The sequence below is a fragment of the Crocodylus siamensis genome, chromosome 12 (genome assembly GCF_052110815.1).
Source record: "Crocodylus siamensis isolate JL-2025a chromosome 12, ASM5211081v1, whole genome shotgun sequence".
In the NCBI taxonomy this organism is placed as follows: Eukaryota; Metazoa; Chordata; order Crocodylia; family Crocodylidae; genus Crocodylus; species Crocodylus siamensis.
In genome coordinates, this window is record NC_143406.1 from 16988493 (window position 1) to 17009402 (window position 20910).

Genomic DNA, 20910 nt, shown 5'->3' on the forward strand with positions numbered 1-20910 from the left:
CATGAGTGCTTGGATGAAAGACCAGGGAAGGAAGGAAGAACGAATCTGCTGCAAAATTATGAAAAGGACAGAAAATTCTGACCACACTTAATGCCTAATTGACAAATCCCCTACACTGATAGCTTGGTAGAGTCAGAGGCAGGCGAGGTTCTTTTGGTAAATCTGATATTTTATTAGACCAACTCAAATAATTGGAAACATTCTTTCAACTCAAATGGTTGGAAAAATAGCTTGCTAAGAAGAAATTTTGAGTGGGTCTAATAAAAGAACCTTGTCTGCCTATGTCCTTAGACCAACATGGCTACAACCTACACCCTTGATGTAGTCAGAGGGGTTTTCTCTCCATATATACAATGCAGATCTGAAGCTGAGCTCCCCAAGCCTGCACAGAGATCCTTGCAAAACCTGGGATGGATCCTCCAGGAGCTGCCTCCTTTATGGATTCCTCCTAACTCCTGGCCTGGCACTGGGAGGGGAAGACCAAGGACAAGATGCATGAAATGCTGACAACGTTGCTGCCCTCGTGCTTTCAAAGCAATGTGGTGCATCAGCCTAGGAACCAGCAAACAGGTGAGTGAGATATAGGGGCATGAGATGCACAGACTCCAAAATTGAAAGGCTCCAAGAAACCAGCCAGATCCACATCACACACTTAATGAATAATCCCTGTGGGGGGGACAGGACACTGTCCCAGATGTGGCATGAAACTAGAACAGAGTAACCAAAATGGTGGGGGTGAAATTCGTCTCCTCTTCCCTCTAAAGTTTCAGCATGTTGGAGTGCTGTGCACACTCCTCCAGCACTCTGCAACACACCTGGCATTGGCCTGTGGTACATCACATGGAATGCAATGAGTGAGAGTGCCTGACCAATGCCACAAGGGGACTGCAGACTCCCAGGTCCAAAGGACCTCTTACTTTGTGAATGGTGCTGATGGAAAGGCTGTTCCCCTGCCTGACACCATTAAACCACAGTGTGCCCTTCAATTCCTGGCACCAGAGTGGCCACAATTTCCTGAGGACTATCTCCAGGAGATGGCCCCTCCTGGAGGAACTGCCTGCTCACTGACACAGCCCCCTTTGTAAGCACTGTTGGCTGCACTCCAAACAACTGAACCCCACCACATATCAGACTGGCAGCTGTAGACACCAGGTCTGGGAGAGCCACGTGGGGGTCTGCAGGAGGCAGTGAGATCTAGCACCATTCAGAAAAGCAGCATGGACCACACACTTCTCCATGGGTAGGGTTAATTAACTCATTCCACCTTGTTACTCACTGATGCTGAGGCTAGGAACAGATGTTGCATTTGTCCCTGGACCAATTGTGCCTGGATTTGTCTAGGAACAGAAACGTCCCAGGATTGACATGTGTACACATCACAATCAGGGTTCAACAAATGGTTAAATGCACTGCTGCTTTTCTGCCATCAATTCAATGATGCAATCCTAGGATAACTGTTCAGACATACATTGCAGTGTCCTGAGATAAACTGTTAGTACTTCTTATCTCATTAACCATTTTAGGATTTATCCCAGGACAATGGACATGGATGCCTCAATCACTGCACTTTATCCCAGGATAAAATGGTTGATCTTGAGACAAATGTGACATCTGTTTGTAGCCTTCAATCATGTCACTACATATCCCCTAAGAGATGGAGCAATGCAACACGTTTAGCAGAGAGTAATAAGCATGGCCTTACCTCAGGTGGAAATGAGAACTGCAGAGGAAAATCTTGGAAACGGCTAAATATCTATTGATAAGAGAGAAAACAGCTGGCTTGCCCAGTGTCCTTTGGCTTTGTGTGTGGCCCACTGAAATTTGCCACTTAAAATTCCCCAGTTAGAAAAAGTATCTGCTAGAAATCCCAACCTACCAGTCACATACGGTCCCAGAGGCATCTGACTGTAGTTGACAATTCCACCTGGTCCAGGACCTCGGAAATTAGGCCCAAAGTTGTTGTTGTAGATCTGGGAGGACCCAAAGGAGCCCTGAGGAAATGGGAGAAAATAACTGCTATTCTGATCCCCAAGCAAAAAGCCCTGCTCTAGCTGCCTGCTGGGCCCTGCACCATCACCAGGATGGACCCCAAGCTCCCTGCTTACTCTGAACTCACTGTTATGCAGGCACTCAGGCTGGTCCTGGCATGCCTGCTTATGTTCAGCAGCAGTGCCCTGGGGTACATGGCACTGTTCTGTACAGGCTGCCTCCTAAAGCAAATGTAGCCACATTCACATGGTGCTGTGGGCAGGCACAGGAGCAGGCTTGCAGCCTCACTCACTCAGCAGGACTCATTAGCCTGCCCACAGCACTATACAGGTGCAGGTTCAGGAGACAGCCTGTGGAGCTGCCAGACAGCAAATCTGGTGCATAGATGTGGCCTTGCTGTGGCATCCTGAAACATCTACAAGGTATTCTCCAGGCAGATCCAGACTGTCCAACCTGCAGGAAGCCACCATTAGTCTGCTGCCCAGACCCCGTCAATACTCCAGTGTCTTTCTGACCTGCTGGACGGTGGGGTCACCTCCCCGGGTTGTCAGGCGGCTCAGGATGCTCCGTTCGGACATCTGCAGGCGGGCAGCCACAGGTGGTATCCGGGACAGCATGGAGGGCAGGCGGGTCACATCTGCCTTCATGTCACTCAGCAGCTCCTCCAGCTGGTTCAGAACTGCAACACAGACACAGCAATGACGCCCTGTTTAGCTGGGAAATGGTCTGGACTGGGGGCAAGTCAGCTGGGGCAGAAACAGAGGAGACAGGAAAGGAGTAAACAGAATCCAGCAGGGCTGTCCCTCAGAAATTAAAACATTTTCAAGCCAACCAGACCTAGAGGGAAATGCAGTCCTTGCACAGCCCTGATCACAGGAAAAGCTGGCAGAGTTTGGGGAATATGCCCCTGTCATGGGAGCCCTCACAAGTGGCCAAGAAAGGTGGCTAGCTCCAGGCCAAGGGAAGGTTGAGTCTGAAGCAGGGAGAAGGGGCAGAGCCAGTGCGCACACCTTTGTGCAGAACAGCATTGGCAGGCTTGTTCCCGGCAAGGGATTCTTTGGAGAGATGCTGGTGACTTTCAGCAAGGCACTCCACTTCAGCCAGACGGGCGTTCAGTGCCATGGCCGGGTGACTGGGGTCTTGGGTCATGTTGAGGTATGCGGCCCTTCGCAGCTGCTCCTCGATCACCAGTGCCTGCTCCAGCAACTGCAGTGCAACAGGAGAGTGGGAAGAATTCAGGGCTGGAGCCTCAGCAGCAGGACCATCCCTGGAGGGGGTGCAAATCGGGGTGACTGCCCCGGGTCCTGCAGACAGTGCTGTACAGGCCCCACTGCAGCTGCCACATGCCACTGCTGTCAGCTCCGGCTGCTCGCCATGCCCCACCCCTGCAGGCAGCCACCACGCCCACCCCCTGGCCTTGCACAGGCTGATATGCCCCAGGCCCCGCACACCCCTAGGGACGGCTCTGCTCAGCAGGCAGCACCGAGGCACCGTTTATACTAGGACACTTGCCGGCAGGCACCAGCCACCACAGGGAAGCTGTCAGGATGCATGCCCATCCAGGAGGCCAAGCACACCCTGGCAGAGCATCCACTATGGAAAGGGCTGTGGCTAACCCCCTGAGAATGGTTGGGCTCCACCTCTGGAAGCTGAGAAAAAGTAGTTCATACTGCTCAGGGCCTGCACAGCTTCCTAGGGGTGAATGGGGATAGCATCCAGCAAACCCAGGACTCTGCTCCCAAAATCCTTACCGAGTGACACAGGGCCTGGAGAAGGCACCTGGGAGTAATTTCATTGCAACACATCAGTAACACTTCCTCCCAGAGGAGCAGCACATGGCTCAGTGCTGCCTGCAGCCTACTCCCACCTGGAGCACCCACCCTTTGGGATGGTCCATTTCTATCCAGGCTACTCCCTGTACCCTACCCGCCCTACAAGCCCACATCACTTTGCTCCTGCTGAAGCCAGTGAGACCAGAAGCCTCCCACCTTTGAGACAGCCCCTCACACTTGCCCTGCTCCACCTGAGAGCCCCTTCCCATCTGGCACTCACTTTGAACCGGCGTGCGAGGAACTTGTTCTTCATCTCAAGGTAGTTCCCCTTGTGGATCTCTGACTTGAAGGGCTCATTCAGAATCACATAGCGTGGGTCATTTTGGATGTCTTGCCAGCGGGCATAGCCATGGCTGGGTGTGGCAAGGGGTGTTAAGGGATATGCCCAGGCATGTGTGGCCTCTCCAAATGGAAGCCTACCAGGTTAATCCAATAATGTTCTGTGAGCAAAACCTGAATATTTAAACAGAATACCCAACTGACCCTGACCACATATTGTGCTGGCCTCCTTGTACAGGTAGAGCCACAGACACAAAGGGGTTAAGCAACTTGGCCAGGCCATGAAGAGAACAAGCGAGCAAATGTCGAGCCAGAATATGCACTCAGGTGGAGCAATGCAATGACACAGATCTGCAGCATTCAGTCACCTCTCTGCGGCCCTGCAGTGGTACAGCCTCTTTGGTCTCCTCTCAGTGATGCAGCGTTTGTGGTCCCCTCCCCATCAACCTTGTGCACCCAGGCTCTCCAGCCCCCTCCCCGCTGTAACAGTCTGATACCCCCATCCCCTCCCAGTGGCCTAGCTTTTTGGCCACTTCTCCATAGTGACACAGCCTCTCCGGTGCCTCCCTACTGCCTGGGAGTAGTGAAGGCCCTCAGGAAAAGATACGTGACAATTCCTGCCAGAAGCCAGTAGTCATGTCTCCGGTGCCAGATGTCATAGATCTTGCCAGAGGAGACTGCGGCTCTCTCCTCATTCTGCCACAATGTGTGCAACTCTGCAAGAGCAAAACACAGGCAGCACCATTTGACCAAGACTGCCTGGACACAACAACAGGGTGGGACAAGCTGAAGTGCAAACAGCAGCGTGCACTGGATGCAAACTCCAGGGCACAGACACATTTCAGCCAGTGACTGCTGGCAGAGGGCATAGGTTAGACATGTTGCTCCAAGACTGCAGATTCCACATTTGAAGTGCCAGGCTCAAACCCTTTTTAGTGGAGGTGCAGTTTCTTGCAGGACTGTGCAGAAGTGGTGACTTTCACCCATAGATCCTGAAGGAAGAACCACGCTTCAGTAAAGCATTACCTGTAAAGCCACCATCAGCGATGTTAAACATGAATCTGAAGTTTGCATTTTTGTCCTCCTTCTTCCCATCTTCTTCCTCTTCCTTTTCACCATTTTGTTGAGTCTCATTTTGCTCCTTCTCCTCAACCTTGGCCTCCTCTGCTTAGCAAAGACAACAAAGTCATATTAGCAAAGTTTCCTTTGTCAGGGCAAATTGAACAGATTAAAATCTTACCCTTGCCCTTATCCAGGAGCTGCTGTGCTGAAACATCTCTCAGAAACAACAGAAATAATAACTGTCCCAGCCCGTGCATGTTAACCAGCTGACTCTCCATCAAACATGAGCTGCACCTATCAGCTGAGGTGCTCCAGTAGTTGGCACCAGGAGTAAGAATGCATGTGTCTGGTGACAGGCAGAGCTATGTCCTGCTAGCTCCATGTACTAGAACCAGAGGCCACACAGCTTCACCAGTGCATTTCTACACATGGGCTGATCAGCAATGCTGAGAAGACTTGCACTGTGCAAACATGTCTGTGGACAGCTCTTTGGGTGGAGCGCTATTGCCTCACCACAGAAAGGCAGAATCGAAATCACAACAAGCCCTCACTCTCGCTTCTGGCAAGCTGCATCTCCTATGAATGAGTTGCAGCTGGAGACAATAAGCCAGCTGCAACTTCCCTTATGCCTCTGATGCTGGGGTGCCACTTTCTCCTTCTACACCTCCACTTCTCCCCTTGTCTACTGGGGCAAGAAATACAAGTCACATGGCAGAATGCAACCAGAATCTGCAGGACTCACAGCTAATGGGTCCCTTGGTGTTTTTCAAAGACAGCAGTTTTGAGCAGCAAAGCAGCATAGAAGTACACTCTCACATCCGGACTATAAGAGCCTAATACAACAGGACTGTAGTCCCCAGTCATAGCTTCTAGATGACACAACATGGCCTCTACCACAACTCAAACATCAATACATAAGAAGAGCTGGTCTTGTATTCCTTTTTGTCCTGGTGAATTTACCATATAGATTTCATAGACATTAGGCCTGGAAGGGACCTCGGAAGATCATCGGGTCCAGCCCCCCCGCCCAAAGGGCAGGAAGTCAGCTGGGGTCATAGGATCCCAGCAAGATAAGCATCCAATTTGTTCTTAAAGGTGTTCAGTGTAGGTGCTTGAACCACCTGCGATGGCAGGCTGTTCCAGACCTTGGGGGCTCGGACAGTAAAGAAATTCTTCCTTATGTCCCGCCTGAAACGGTCTCGCAGTAGTTTATGACCATTTGACTTCGTCATCCCTTGGGGCGCTCTGGTGAACAAATGTTCCCCCAGATACTGGTGAACACCCCTGATAAACTTATAGGTGGCCATCAAATCACCCCTGAGCCTGTGCTTTTCCAGGCTAAAGAGCCCCATGGGTCTCAGCCTGTCGTCGTAAGGCCTGTTTTCCTGATCTCTGATCATGCACGCGGCTCTTCTCTGGACTCTCTCAAGCTTCTTCACATCCTTTTTGAATTGTGGAGCCCAAAACTGGACACAGTACTCCAGTTGCGGCCTCACCGAGGCCGAGTACAAAGGGAGAATGACATCCTGGGATTTGCTCGAGAAGCATCTATGGATGCAAGCCAGCGTTTTGGTCACTTTACTAGCTGCAGCATCGCATTGCAGGCTCTTGTTCATCTTGTGGTCAATGATGACCCCCAAGTCTCTTTCTTCCATAGTGCTAGCCATCGCAGCACTGCCGAGCCTATAAAGATGCTGCAGGTTTTTCCTCCCAAGGTGGAGACCCTTGCATTTTTTGGTGTTAAACACCATCAGGTTCTCATCCGCCCATTTGCTGAGTCTGCCCAGGTCAGCCTGGATCACCCGCCTGTCTTCTGGCGTGGATGCTTTGCCCCAAAGTTTGGTGTCATTGGCGAACTTGGCCAGTCCACTCCTGACTCCAATGTCCACATCATTAATGAAGATGTTGAACAATATGGGTCCAAGGACAGAGCCTTGGGGGACCCCACTGGTCACAGGACACCATGATGAGTGACTTTCATCAATTACAACCCTCTGGGTCTGACCACAGAGCCAATTTCCCAGCCGGTGGATCATGGTGGACCCAAAGCCACAATTGGCCAGTTTTGCCAAGAGGTGGATATGATACCAGATCGAAGGCTTTTTTGAAGTCAAGATATATGACATCAATCTCTTCTCCCTTGTCCAGGTGATAGGTCACCTGGTCGTAGAAGGAAATGAGATTGGTCAAGCAAGACCTACCCACAACAAACCCGTGCTGGCTATCCCTCAGGATATTGGCATTGGCCAGTCCATTAAGGATGGCCTCTTTAATAAACTTTTCTAAGATCTTCCCCGGGATAGAAGTCAGGCTGACGGGCCTATAGTTAGCCGGATCCACTTTCCTTCCTTTCTTGAAGATAGGCACCACGTTGGCCTTCTTCCAGTCTTCGGGCACTACACCAGAGCACCAGGAGTTCTCAAAGATCTGTGCCAGGGGCTGGGCTATGACGCTCGCCAGCTCCTTGAGTACCCTGGGGTGCAGACTGTCAGGGCCGGCTGACTTGAAGGTATCCAGCTTCTCAAGGTGTTCCTTCACGAGGTCAGCATTAAGGAAGGGCAGGGGATCTCCCTCACCCAGACCTCCCTGTCCTGTAGTGGGCATGGGCATCCCATGGGACTGATGCAAGACTGACGCAAAGTACCCGCTAATAAGTTGACTTTTTCCTGAGCGTCAGTTGTCAGTTGCCCCATCTGGTTCAGATACACAGGGGCTGACCCATTAAACACTGAGCAGCAGCACTAGTTCTTAGTTGTCTCTGACATTAAATGCTTCTTACCTGACTTGAAATCTGTCTCCTCCCCTTTCCCTTGATTGGCATTTAACTCAGACTTCTCCAGTGGCTTTTCTTTTTCTTGAATTGTCTTGTCTGTAGGAATGGAACAGGCTCATGAGAAGACTGGCAGGTCAGATGCTGCTCAGGAATGACAATTAGTCATTGTTGGATTGCTTTGCCTTTCTCTCTTTTAAGGTGTAAACGATTTGCTTGCCTGTGAATTGGTGCTTTCTTAAAACAAATTCTAACAAAGCAGTTTTCCAAATGAAAAAGCATTTTCATTGAAACTGAAACATGTTAATTTCAGTAGGAAAAAAATTCTACTGAACCGCTTCAGCTTTCTCACTTCAGTTCATCTCATTTTTTACTTCTATATCCCATCAAAGTATCAGTGCTAATGTTATATCTTATTCATATCACATTTATCATAATGTTTTGACATTATCAAAATGAAACCATTCACAAGCCCTGAATCAAAATTCTTCAGCATGTTCGGCCCACAGGAGAGTTTGGAATTACAGCTTTTCATGCTGATTTTGAGCAAAAAAATCTCTTTTTCTACCAAGTCTATTGTGCCTCCTAGGCACACACTGGAACAGCTCCCCTCAGCTTCATTTGGGCCCCCCTAGCACTGTTTGCTCCCAAGAATTAAGCTTCTAATAGGATGTGAACACACCTCTCAACCAGCCCTGACTGAACTGCCTGGGAAAGAGACAAGGCCCCTTTCTGGCACTAGGGTACATCTTATAGGCCAGCTGCAGAAAGCTGAGTTACTTAAGAAAAGACCAGGTTTCTGAAGGGAAGCATTGGGCAGCCTAAATGCAGAGTTAGCAACCAGCTCTCCTGCAAATGACACTCTGGAAAGGAGCAATGGCTAAAGCAGGTGTTTGGCTCTGAAGTTCCCCAACTCTTTCAGGTTGGAATCAGACCTGTGTCTATTCAGTCTAAAAACCCAGTGTTCACTGCAGAGAAGCTATACCAGGTCACTGAAAACCAGGCCAGTACCAAGCAGGGAGGTACTGGGGAACTGGATACATTCAGACACTAAAAACAAAAAGCAAGAAAAAGACATGGCAACTTCTAGGCAGAGAGGACCAAGGTCTGGCCTGGACAGCAGCTTCTGGGAAACAGAGCAGATTTTCTCCAGCCTTGCTGCTGGGCAAGTTTTATCATGTGCAAATGAGGAGTATGCCATGTAAGCAAGGAAGGGCAATGCTGCAAACCACACCAGTGCACAGAGGGGAGTCAGAACACATGAGGAAGAGGAGTCCTGAGCCAGACTTTGTGGCTGCAGTGTCTGAGCCCAGACCATGACAATGCTAGGCAGGTGCGCTAGGTGCACAGTGCTTGTTCTGGCAACACAAACAGTCTCACCTTTCATGGGCAACTCAGGCAAAGACTCAGCCTTTTCACTCTCTCCTGCTTTCTCTTCTCGTGTCTTCTCTTTGTGCTCAGTGCTCTCATGGGTCTCCTCGCTCTCGACATTCTCCGCCCCTGCTGGCACCTGTGTGTCACATGGCCATGCCAGGGTGGCTGCTCTAGGTCAAACAGGTCCCCAAGCCCCAGACAGCACTACTCCTAGCCTCATGGCTGAGTGGTGCTGCAGGATTGCAGGGAAACACTATTCACAGTCAGCAATTGAAGGCAGCACACTTCGGAAGCCTGTCAATGATGCTTCCACAGGACCAGGATGGGGTGGCCTATATGTTATAGGGCTGGGCACTGACAGGAGAGTCGGTGCGGTGAAAGGTGCAGCCAAAGTTCCAGAGCTGAAAACCAGGAGTCCCTGCCAGCTCGACTGACGTACATTGCAGTGCACCCAGGCCTGGTACAAAAGGGTCTGGGCACAGATGTGAGGGATAGAAGTTACAGTGGAAAGGCCTCAGTGGGACAGGGCAGAACAGACAGCTCTCCAGGGCACTCAGGGCGATGGCAGATCAGCTCTTGTGGAATCAAGGGAGTTTCAGCCACTGCATGGGCTTGGTGCAAGTGTGGAAGATGCCTTCAGGGTACCTAGGCCTCTGAGCCAGCAGCATGCTCCTGAGCTGGCATGGGCCAGGGCTGGAAAGGCAGCAGAGTTGATAAACCCTTCCTGTCCCAGCTGTGCTGTTCCTGGAGAGTGCTGCCATGTGCTCCTAACAGAGCTGTGGGACTCTGAAAAGGGGAGGCTGATGGGAACCCCCTTACCTGGCTCTCAGTCAGCTTCCCAGGCTTCTGTTCCCCCTGCTCCTTCTCCTCCAGGAACCCCAGCTGCATTTCTATCTTGTCTGAAACAACCATGGAAAAGAAAAGTGTGTGAACCATGCTCAGCTCTGCCATTACACACGGCTCACCTGGGACGAGCGACCCTCCTGCTCCTGAGCCAGGGTCTCACTGGAAAGCTTTCTTGTGCTAATGGTGAAGAGGAAAACTTGATTTTAAGTTAAACCTTACTAGTGAAAGATAGTTCCTCCCCAGGCTTCAGGAAAGATATGGATGCTATAGAACTGGTAATGGGAAGAGCAAAGAACAGTGCTGGAACTCCACCCAGTGTCCCAGCACATCTGTAAAGATGCAACAAGGCCTGGACTCTCATTGATCCTTAGATGCCAGCCCCACACCAGTGCCCTTATCAGGCTTATCTTGTGTGCTGTGGCACTTTTACCTCCAGTTGTCTGCACCCACAGAGAGTCCAGGCTCTGGCTTGGGCTAATACAAGTCACCAGGGGCTCTCATGAGACTGCCATGCAGCCAAGGGAAACATGAATCATTTTCCAGGAGGCAGATATCACTTGAGTGGGGCTAACATACAACAAAGTGACTTAGGCACAGAGAATGAGAACAGCTCTGCAGCAAAGACCCAACCAGTCTGGGGGCTAGGAGGTGGTCAGAAAAGCCAGAGGGAGCTATCACAGAGCCACAGCCACAGTTCTGGGAACTGACTCAAGATTCTGGCTGCCCAGTTTTAAAAATACCTTCCAGCACTTTGATTTTAGAGGCACCCAGCAGCCCCCCAAACACGGGTGGAACATTCAGCTGGCCTGCTTCCCACATCATAGCTTGGCTCTGGACTCAGGACTCTTCTCTAGCCTGGGCAGCCCACATCACACTTACCAGGCAGGGCCACAGACCCCATCTGCAGTGGTGCTGGACTGGCAGGAACAGGAGTGTTGGGATCAGAAGAAACCACCTCGGTGGGTTTTTTGATTTCTGGGCCCTCCAAGATCAAGTCTGGAGTGCTGTATTTCCCATTCACATGCTCAAACTCCTGGACCTGGGGCAGACATCAAAACACACAGCTTGCTTGCAGAATGCACCAAGAGAACAGAGCTGCCAACAAGGGAGGCTCCCCCACGCTTCATAGCCTCACCATCCATAATAGCCCCAGCCTCTCTCAGCCTAAGAAGCCAGAGGCATTGAGCAGAGCTGGTGACATCTTCAGAACGCCACACCACCCAAAGCACCATGCTAGGAACAGGAACTACCCACCTTCTTCCTCACAAGTGACATCACTCCAATCCTTGTCAGCACATGTTGACGTGACAGCCCCTCCCGGGGAACACCGTCTGCAAAGGTCTCAGCCCCATCTGCTCCTGGCTCACACAAGTGCCTCATGAATAATGAAACGTATGCCCTGGGAAATGAGGGGGGGGCTTAGCATTGGGACCCCCATCAGCAGAGGGCCTGTAGCTCCAGACCCTCACATTGACCAGCCTGGGGCTTTCTTGTCCTTCTGAGGGGAATGAAAGCAGCAGCACTGGGGATGGGATTACACACTAATCAAGATAGGGGGTTTCTACTTCTGCAGAACCAGGGGGACCAGTAAGGGAGCTCTTTGCAGGTGTATGAAGGACAGGTCCTGTCCTTCACTTCTACAGAGCCTATGCCTGCAGTTTAGCTAACTCCCTCGCAAAACCTTCTGCCTCTTTCAGTGCAGGTGCAGCCTGCGGAGACTACAGCTCCAGGCAAGCCTGTCAGGGATACAGGCGCAAAGCACTGAGGGCACCCACCCTGATGCATGCTTCAGACAAGGCAAGTGCCTGCACACAATATGTCTCAGTGCAGTCTCCTGACTGCTTCCCTGCACAGTCACATGGGAACAGCAGCCAGCACCCAGGCCAGGGCAAGCCCTGCCCTGTCTGTGATGGATCCCAGTACCTGAACTCCTTCTCACTTTTCCCACGCAGGTCCCGAACCAGCCAGTGCGAATTGAAGGCATCCTGAGGTGGCATTCCCCACCGCATTATGGCATTCAGGAAGGCCTTGCGCTGCCGGGCATTGAAGCCTAGGACCTGTGGAGAGCATACAGTGCTATCACGACAGTGCATGGACCCCTTTGGGCCCCATGGCATGGCTGCAATTAGCCAGAGGTGCTCTGCTCAAGGGCAATCAGCTGACAAAGAGCAAGGGTCAGTCCCACACTAGGGCTAAGCGCAGCCCTGAGGCAGCCCACTGACAACACTCTGACTGAGCACTTCCCTGTCCCTCTCTCCCCGTCATGCCAGCCAATGCTCACCTCAATATTCCCTCCGACTCTTGCCAGCAGAGGTGGCAAAGGCTTGTCTCGGTCACTCTTCAGCTGTCTCCGTGACTGTCGTCTGCCACCTAGAGGCAAGCAATGTATCGTGAATAGCCTACCTTTGCTGACAGAGAAACCCAGAGAGCCAGGGCCAGTTTGCAGCCACCACAGGACATAGCCAGGGTTACATGACTTTCTGCCCCTGGCACACAGAAGACCCCACTGAGATCCCTGATGTCCCCACCAGGGGCAGGGGCAGGTTCTGGAGGGAGGCTTACCACAGCCCCTCAGGCTCCTCGTCTGCAGAGATGAGGGGTGTGAATGCCAACTGCATCCTAGCTGGAGCAAGGGCACCTGGAGTGGCACCAGGCAAGCAGAGACCAACCCAGGGTCTGCACCTCCTACTACATATGCTAAGGGCAGGAAAAGGAGGCCTTGGCTGAGTGCCTGGCAGCCTGCCCCATCTAGCTAGGCTGCTGTTTCCAGGGAAGCTCTTGGAGCCAAACCTGATTCATCTACCCTGCGTGCCAAGGACCCTGTTCCCCCAAGACTGCAGTTAGGAGAATAATCAGTGTCAGAAGCCCCATGATCCAGACCCTTTTCTACTAAACAGCCTGAATGAGCTTCACAGTGGCCAAAATGCCTCTGCACTGAGTACACCTGCAGCCATCCCAGGCCAGGGCCAAAGGGAGTTGAGGAATGAGGATGGAAACCCTGGCCTCCCAACCACCTCCCATCAACATGCTCTTGCATATCTGAGGGTCAGTCAGCCCATGGGGCCTGAGGCTGTGAGTGCAAGGCCCCACTGCTTATGGGGCTGTCATAAGGGGGGTCCTGAGGAAGCAGGCCCTGCCATCATGCATTCTGACCTTCAGGTCTTTCCTCAAAGTCTTCATCTTCATCCTCAGAGCCAATGGAGTACTCAGATTGGTTATCAGAGAGCTCGTCCTGCCACTCTGTCAGCAAGGGGGGAGGAAGATGGTCAAGGGAGCACTCCATGCCAGCGACTACCCCACAGAACAGGGCAGAGCCACCTGGAGGATGTGGAAATCCAGGAACTGAGTCCTGCCCAGCATCCCGCCAATCCTGCGGTCTATGCCTCCCCATCTGCCCAGCTCCCTGGCAATGATGGAATAGGAAAGTCACAAGAAGGACATCCCCCACCAGGGAAAAAGCATTCTCACCCCAAGAACCACACATAGCCTTGAGGCACGCAGCGCTCATCTTCCTAATGAACCCCAGCTCAGGTAGGAATGAGCAGCCCCCACCAATCCCATCAGGTACCCTGGCTTTTGGGAAGTCCCCAGGCAGGAGCCATACCTTGGTCCTCCTGTGAGGTGTCATTGTAGTTGACCTGCTTGCGGATCCGCTTCCCCTTCCCAAGGTTCCTGGCCAGATCCTCCTGCTGCTGCTCATAGTGGTGCCGCAGCAGCTTCTCCCAGTAATCAGGGTCCACATTCTCCTCCTGCTTGATGATCTCTCGTTCAACCTCCTCCTGAAAGCAGAGTTGCCAGCAGGTTACCAGCCCAGCCAGCCTCAGCACCATCCCAGATATGCCCTGACCAGCCACTCCAGCACTACCCCCAAAATTACTTCTCACAGAGAGGACTGAACACAGACCACCATACTAGAGGTGCAGAGCTCCCAGCACCATGCTTGGGCCTGTTGTCTATGCAGGTGCCTAGGCAGTCCAGCCCCTGCAAAGCATGAGTGCCTCACGGACCTTCACGAAGCTATCTTGTGAAGCAGGGCAGCACCACTGCACGGGATTCAGGGATTAGCCTTTGGCTACACAGGGAGTTGAAGACCCAACAGAGGATGGAACCTGGAGGTCCTGGTGCCTCAGTGACAGAACTGTCCTTCCTCTTCCATCTGGGACTCCAGAGCCGAGGGTGCAGAGGCAGATGCGACTCCAAGGCACCTATCTGAATGGAGCCCTCCTTACCTGACCCAACCAAGATCCTGAGGTGTCTCAACTGGTTGAGTGCAAGGAAGTAAGAGGCCAGTACCTCTTCCTCTGATAGCCAAATGCATGACCGCAAGGCAGCCAGGCCAGACCAGAGCTTTCCAAGGAACTCAAACTAGCTGACAGTAGGCTGCAGGTCTGCAAGACAGCTCTGCTGGCTGCACTCTACCATCCTCCATGAACAAACACCATCACACACACTGGGTAGGTGGGAGCCCTCCCACTTCCAGAAATAGTGGCAAAACAAGAAGAAAAAGAAACAAAGGAGGAGGAGGAAACACCAACAGAGGAATGCACAGGAGGGGTTAAAAGAAAAGACATGATACTGGTCACATTACCACACCGTCCTCTTCTCTCACAACATACTGGGCCACTTTAAAGGAGCTGAGATACTCGTTCATGTTCTGCAACTCAGTGTCATCAGTTGCATCCTGGTTCCGGTCCAGCAGCTTGGAGATGGCAGCATCGTCGTAGTGGATCACGCTGCTGTCCTCCACGTCCTTGTTGTCCCCTTGAAGACAAAGCACAGGAGAGGTCACCACAAAAGCCTGGGATGCAGGGAGCTGAAGGCTCCCCGCAGCGTCCCCTCTTCCAGAACCAGGACCATTGGCCTGGTCATAGCAAAAGAAGGGACTCCTGACTGGGAAGCAGTCAAATGGGCAGCTGGTGCCCACACTCTCCTGCCTTACCCACCTGGTGGGGTGCCGCCATGTTTTTTTTTCATGTTTTGAGCCACAGCACCCCCTTTAGAGGCCGGGGCTTCTGGGAAGGGAGAGATAGCATCTGGCATGGTGATCCGCTGGCCCTGAGACATCACGCCTGAAAGCAGAATGGGCAGAGGCTGGGCAGGTGATGACACAGCCCAGCATAGTACAGTAGGACTATACTGCATCTCTGCCTTGGACATCTCGCTCCAGACATCCCTGTCCATGCTCACCTTCCACATCATCTTTGAAGAGCTCTTCAGTCCCAAACTTCAGGATGTCATCTAGCTCCTGCTTGGTCATGGAGCCAGACTTGGAGCCAAGGCCTGGACGGACCACCAAGTGGGTGAGCATCATTTTTCTCTTGGCTACCTGGGTGATGCGCTCCTCCACAGAGGCTCTTGTCACAAAGCGGTAGATCATCACCTTCTTATTCTGCCCGATACGATGGGCTCGGCTGAACGCCTGCAGGGACAGCCCTTGTTGGAGCAACCGGTAGGGTCAGCTTACCGCAGTGACCAACTTTGACCAGGTCTTGATCTCAACAGCTGCAGGAGCCCATCTCTCCCCATGAAAGATGTCGCCAGCTTGCAGCACTTGGAGACCCAGCCTGGGAACACCTCACCAAGTTCCCATCCTGGCAATGGAAACCTGGCAAGCCTGGCCTCTCTTTTTGCTGACTTTGCAAGTGGAATGAGGACAGGCTGACAGAGGACAAGCCATGCAAGTCCAAGTCAAGGATCTTCTGGGTGCAGACTCATGGGCACACATCCTCCACCCCTCCCCCAGCATATATCTCTGCCTAAACAGAAGTGAGAAGAAATGCCACTAGGAGGAGTTAACCTCCTGCATGTAACCACCAGCAAATAATCCCTCCTTGGTCTTTTTCCTTCTCTCTTCCTTAGCACCATTTCCCTGGCCCTGGGGAAGAGCAATGGAGCAACTGTCTATATTCCTCTTCACATTGCTGTGTACCTAAGGGGGCAATTTGAGTTGTTCCTTAAGAGACTCCCACTCTGGCTGCTTTTTGCCCACTGGTGGCTGGAATTTTCAGTTGGGAAATAACCACCATGTCCCAAAGGAGGTAACTCATGGTGAAGAAAGAGCAGCCAGATGCAGCGAGAATCCCATAGAACAAAGACATTCTTCTCATGCTGAATGTCCTTCAGAGAGCAGAAAGAGGCCAGTGCAATGCCAGAGGACATGGAAAGCAGAGGGGCTTCTACACAGGATCATGCTTTTCAAGGTTTTCCGGGAAGCATCAGCGGGTCTTTAGAGGAAAAATGATTTTGAGATGCATTCAGTGTCAGCAAGCATATAGGAACCATGAGCAGAGAGGACACCACTGGAACATACTTACTATAGTGTAAGGAAAAGGAAAAAGCAATAAACCTGGATGTCATTGTGGGGATTCCAATCAGAATCATAAATAATGACTGTGTCGGCTGTAGCAAGGTTTATGCCCAAACCACCAGCTCGGGTAGAGAGGAGAAAGCAGAACTGCTGAGCACCAGGAGCTGAGGAATACAAACCCACAAGGGGGCAAAAGGTGAGACTGGAAGGAGCTTGGTTCAGTAGGAAATGTGTGACCCTGTGTAGAGGGGAGTGAACAAAGGTTGTGTCCAACATACACATACCCAGCACATGGCCGTGAGATAGGGGAGGGAAGGAGCAAGAGCGCCACATGCACGAGGAAACTGTCACAGAGGTGGTGAACTCCACTCCCAACCTCCTGAGGAAGCCTGGCATCTCACCAAGCCACTTAAAAGAAATGCATAAGACTTCCAGCACCTGTCATTTGCGCCCTGGGATTCACTCACACAACATAATTAAAAACCCTCTTAATTACCATGCTGACAACACTGCCAGCTTGCACTGCACAGCAACAGATTTGCAAAGGGCTGTGCGACAGGTGTGTCTGCAAAAAACCTGCTTCTGTAGGGCATGTGTGCCCTTCTGTGCCTGCATGTACCTGTGGGCTAAGTAAGGACAGGAGTTGGATTATTCTCCTGGTATAAAACCAACGGAGGATGCTAAGGCATTCTGGCTGCCTTGCCAATGGCATCCTGTTCAGAAAGCCTGGCTCAGAGTGATAGGCACAGGAACTGCTGAACTGTTGCCTATTGTGCCCAGCTGTGTGCTGCCTGCCCTCATGCACAACAAAGAAAGGGAGCCTCCAAGGGATGTTTCCCTTTATTAGAAAGATAAGTACCATTAAATCTGTCAATAGCTTCCTGGCGCAGGCCCCCCGTGATGCCTCCATCGATTCTCTCATACTTGTAGCCCTCATACTCCAAGAAATCCTCCAGCAGATCCAGCATCTTTGTCATCTGCAGAGAGAGTCCAGCAGTGAGGCTCTCCCCGGTGAAGGGGAGGCTTGCACCAGCACAGGACCATGGGGAGGGAGCAAGAATTTCCCCAGGAACAGAACGTGTCTCTGGCTGGAGAAACTTCTGCCCGGGAAGTTTTGTTGCTATCAGGAGCCAAAACAGGAGCTCTGATATGTCTTGGCTCTGCTCTCTGCCTGCTGCTATGGGCCATACAGATGGACAGCAAAGGGGCTGCATGCCTTGCCCAGAGGTCTTTCTTCCACCCATGCCCTCAATGCTAGGAACTTTTCCATCACCCCACACACCAGGCTGTAGCCCCCAGATGACTAAATGTAAGCAGAAGCAAGCCATCAGGATATACACCATGCTTATCTGGCACCTTTTATATGTGGAACACTGTTTGCAAGGTGAGTTAGCATTATCCTTTCATGTTATATATTGGAAAAATGAGAGTAAGGAATAATAAGTGACTTGCCAGTGTGACACACCAAGTCAGTGGCAAAGCTGGGAATACCTTTCCTGTGTCCCTACTCTATGTGCTGTACCATCCCAGACATAAAATTCCCTTCTGAAGAAAAAAAGAGAAAAAGATTCTAAAAGAAAATAAATTCTGGTTCTTTACTTTTACCCTGAGCAACAGAATCAGTCATCCAAATGACACAGCATGGCAGTGCATATAAAAATTTACCTTTAAGCTTAACATAACAATATATCAAAGGTTAATTCTTTCCATCTGCCACCCCCAATGCCCTGGACTCCAAGTCCTCAAGGCCAGAGACTACCACCTCTCTTCACCCACCTGGGAGAAGATCAAGACTCTGTGCCCCCCATCTCGCAGCTTCTTCAACATCTTCTGCAGCAACATCAGCTTTCCAGAAGATTTAACCAATGAATTGCCATCATAGGACCCATTTGGCAAGACTGGAGCTTCCTGAGAAAAAGATGAAAGGATCCCCATTATTGGAGGGGTTCTGTGGCTGTAGGCAAACTCTGCAGCCACTAAATTCAATGGGGGTGCTGCTCTCAGCTGCATAAGTCAAACCAGTGTAGGGCTGCACATCATGTGTCCCCTCCTTTCTGACACTGGTGCACAGGCTGATTACACCAGTGGCAGCCCACCCTCAGAAAGTTGCCATCATGGACATCCACAATGCACATCCAGGAAAAGTTGCTTCACTTCACGGAGGAATTCATATGGGTTACAGGAAGAAGGTGCTCACATTGAATAGGCCAGGCCAAACAAATCACCCTCCCTTCTGATGGGTGCAAGGGGATGCCTCAACTACATGCATTTAAAGAACAGAAAGGAAGCACTGGCCCTCAGCACAGCAAACACACCACAAGCTTTCACAGAGAGGTGACCTACCACAGCAGCAACAGGGAAGAGGTATGGATGATTACAGCATTTCTTCAGATCCATCATGATATTGAGCAGCGACACTTGGTTCCCACCACCTTTGGAATTCAGGGCTTCAAAATTCCTCGTCAATATGAATTTGTAGTACTTCCTGAATTGACAACGATGGGACAGATTCCATCAGGAACATGGGCAGACAGACGCATGGCTGACATAAGAGTGAGGGCACTGAACTCATTCTATGGGTGACATTAGCCAAGGCACTTCAAGAAACAAATGAACAACAATCACAACAGTCCTCTTGGATTAAGCCTTTGCAGACCTGGGTCAGTTATGTGGCTGGATAATATAGTCACTCCGCTAGCAGAGAGGGGCTGGGTCCTGTTGCTGTGAGCTCTGTAAAGTGAGTTTCTTCGCCAGAGCAAGCATCTCCTAGAGGATGAAGCTAGCTTCCCTTGTTGCTTCTCTTGAGTCTCAGAGGCCCGCTGGGATATGGACAATGCAGCCCACATAACAGAGATGTGCCCTGCCCTGGCATGCAGGGTCAGATTTCCACCCTGCAAGAGTCTGTCTTGATCCACTGAAATTCCATGGGACTCAGAGCAGCTACCTTAGATCTACTCTGGCTGAGCTGAAAGCCAAGTCCATCCCTCAGCCCTGAGAACCCAACCATTGACAGTGAGCATGTTTTGTCAGCAAGCACCTTTTACCTGCATCCATCCTGCTCAGGAGCACAGCAAGTGCTCTACATGTGGTCAGAGCTGGAGGCCTCTGTGTATCAGCAGCTACAGCTGTCAAGACTCCCAGGGCCACTAGAATCTGAAACTTTCTCAGCCTCATTGCTCTGCCCAGGTGCCAGGGCACCCTGCCAGGCTGGCACTGCCCAAAACTTCTGGCAGGTTCCTAGAGCAGCACTAACTCTGTAAGGAACCCACCACTCATAGGTTGGGCTGGATGCTCCAGTGTGGGTCTCCCCTAACAGGACAGACACAAACATCCCCCATTTGTTTGCTTCCAAATCATCAGATACAGCTGCTATCTTACTGCCCCCAGCACAAATGAGCAGTGTGAAAGCAGCCAGCAGCCCTGCATTCTTAGGCTCTGCAGGGACTCCCCCTCCCTAGTGACAACCGCCTTACTTTTGCATCTGGCTGAGCTCCACCCTCACAATCAGCTCAGTCTTGGCAGGCATGTTCTTGAACACATCTGCCTTCAGTCTCCGGAGCATGTGGGGACCCAGGAGGTCATGCAGCTTCTTGATCTGGTCCTCCTTCGAGATGTCAGCAAATTCCTCCAGGAACCCCTCTAGGTTGCTGCAAAAAAATCACTTTGTGTGAGGGGCACAAGGCAGGAGATGGAGGGCATGGGGCAGACATGTGGGCCAAGAGAATCGTACCCCCATGCCTTTCCATGAGCACAGAACTCTCCTACAAAACAGGGGAATATGGTTAAGGCCGCACAGAACGGGGTAGGCATCTCCTGATAAGCCATTAGAACTTAACTGAGGTGCCAAAACTCCAGTGGAGGGGGGGACAAAGTGCTGGGGCTGTAGCTTTACCATGTACTTCATCATCCACCTGTTTGATGGGCCCACCTGTGCCTGCGATGTTTTCTACTGCAATCATCACTACAATGTCCAGGCATTACACTTGACTGACACGTGGGGTTTTTGGTCATGCTGGGAGATGCCACTGCCTATCCTTGTGAGCCAAACAGAGTGCCCAGACAGGCTGCTGGCTAGTTAGGTTTGGCATGGACCAAAGGGAAATGACCCTGGGTGGGCCAGACTTTCCAAGGAGGGAACAGGAACAACTCACTTGAACCTCTCCGGGGTAAGAAAGTTGAGAAGGTGGAAGAGCTCCTCTAAGTTGTTCTGGAGTGGTGTGCCTGTGAGCAGTAGCTTGTAGTCGATCTTGTAGCTATTCAGCACTCTGAAGAACTAGGACAAGGAACCCAGTCAGAGGACATAGCTCAGGACACCAGCACAGTAAGTTCCTCTAGACCAGCCAACACCCTGAAGGGCCTGCAGTGACTTTCACATCCTGTCCAGTGCCCTGTTCATGAACCCAGGGAGGCACACCCAGTCAGGAGGGGCTGACAGCCAAGCAGCACTGGCT

At 51.5% G+C, this 20910-nt stretch overlaps 1 protein-coding gene across 4 annotated transcripts in view; it reads right to left on the bottom strand.

Moving 5' to 3' along the window:
- CHD5 (chromodomain helicase DNA binding protein 5) overlaps window positions 1–20910 on the bottom strand; it is a 62606-nt gene that overhangs the window by 5915 nt on the left and 35781 nt on the right. For 3 of the 4 annotated variants that reach the window (XM_090024021.1, XM_090024019.1, XM_090024018.1), the window contains exons 17-40: window positions 20611–20732; window positions 19933–20106; window positions 18803–18944; window positions 18236–18367; window positions 17319–17436; window positions 16499–16623; window positions 15340–15571; window positions 15096–15221; window positions 14741–14913; window positions 13757–13931; window positions 13306–13392; window positions 12434–12522; window positions 12076–12209; window positions 11407–11551; window positions 11032–11191; window positions 10126–10205; window positions 9313–9442; window positions 7942–8031; window positions 5127–5264; window positions 4708–4816; window positions 4042–4174; window positions 3000–3195; window positions 2505–2668; window positions 1877–1991 (exon numbers count right to left, since the gene is read on the bottom strand). In XM_090024021.1, coding sequence (XP_089880147.1) covers window positions 1877–1991; window positions 2505–2668; window positions 3000–3195; window positions 4042–4174; window positions 4708–4816; window positions 5127–5264; window positions 7942–8031; window positions 9313–9442; window positions 10126–10205; window positions 11032–11191; window positions 11407–11551; window positions 12076–12209; window positions 12434–12522; window positions 13306–13392; window positions 13757–13931; window positions 14741–14913; window positions 15096–15221; window positions 15340–15571; window positions 16499–16623; window positions 17319–17436; window positions 18236–18367; window positions 18803–18944; window positions 19933–20106; window positions 20611–20732 — 3289 coding nt within the window. Of the gene's footprint in view, window positions 1–1702; window positions 1754–1876; window positions 1992–2504; window positions 2669–2999; window positions 3196–4041; window positions 4175–4707; window positions 4817–5126; window positions 5265–7941; window positions 8032–9312; window positions 9443–10125; window positions 10206–11031; window positions 11192–11406; window positions 11552–12075; window positions 12210–12433; window positions 12523–13305; window positions 13393–13756; window positions 13932–14740; window positions 14914–15095; window positions 15222–15339; window positions 15572–16498; window positions 16624–17318; window positions 17437–18235; window positions 18368–18802; window positions 18945–19932; window positions 20107–20610; window positions 20733–20910 lie in introns of all 4 variants that reach the window. The other variant, XM_090024020.1, reaches the window with a different exon arrangement.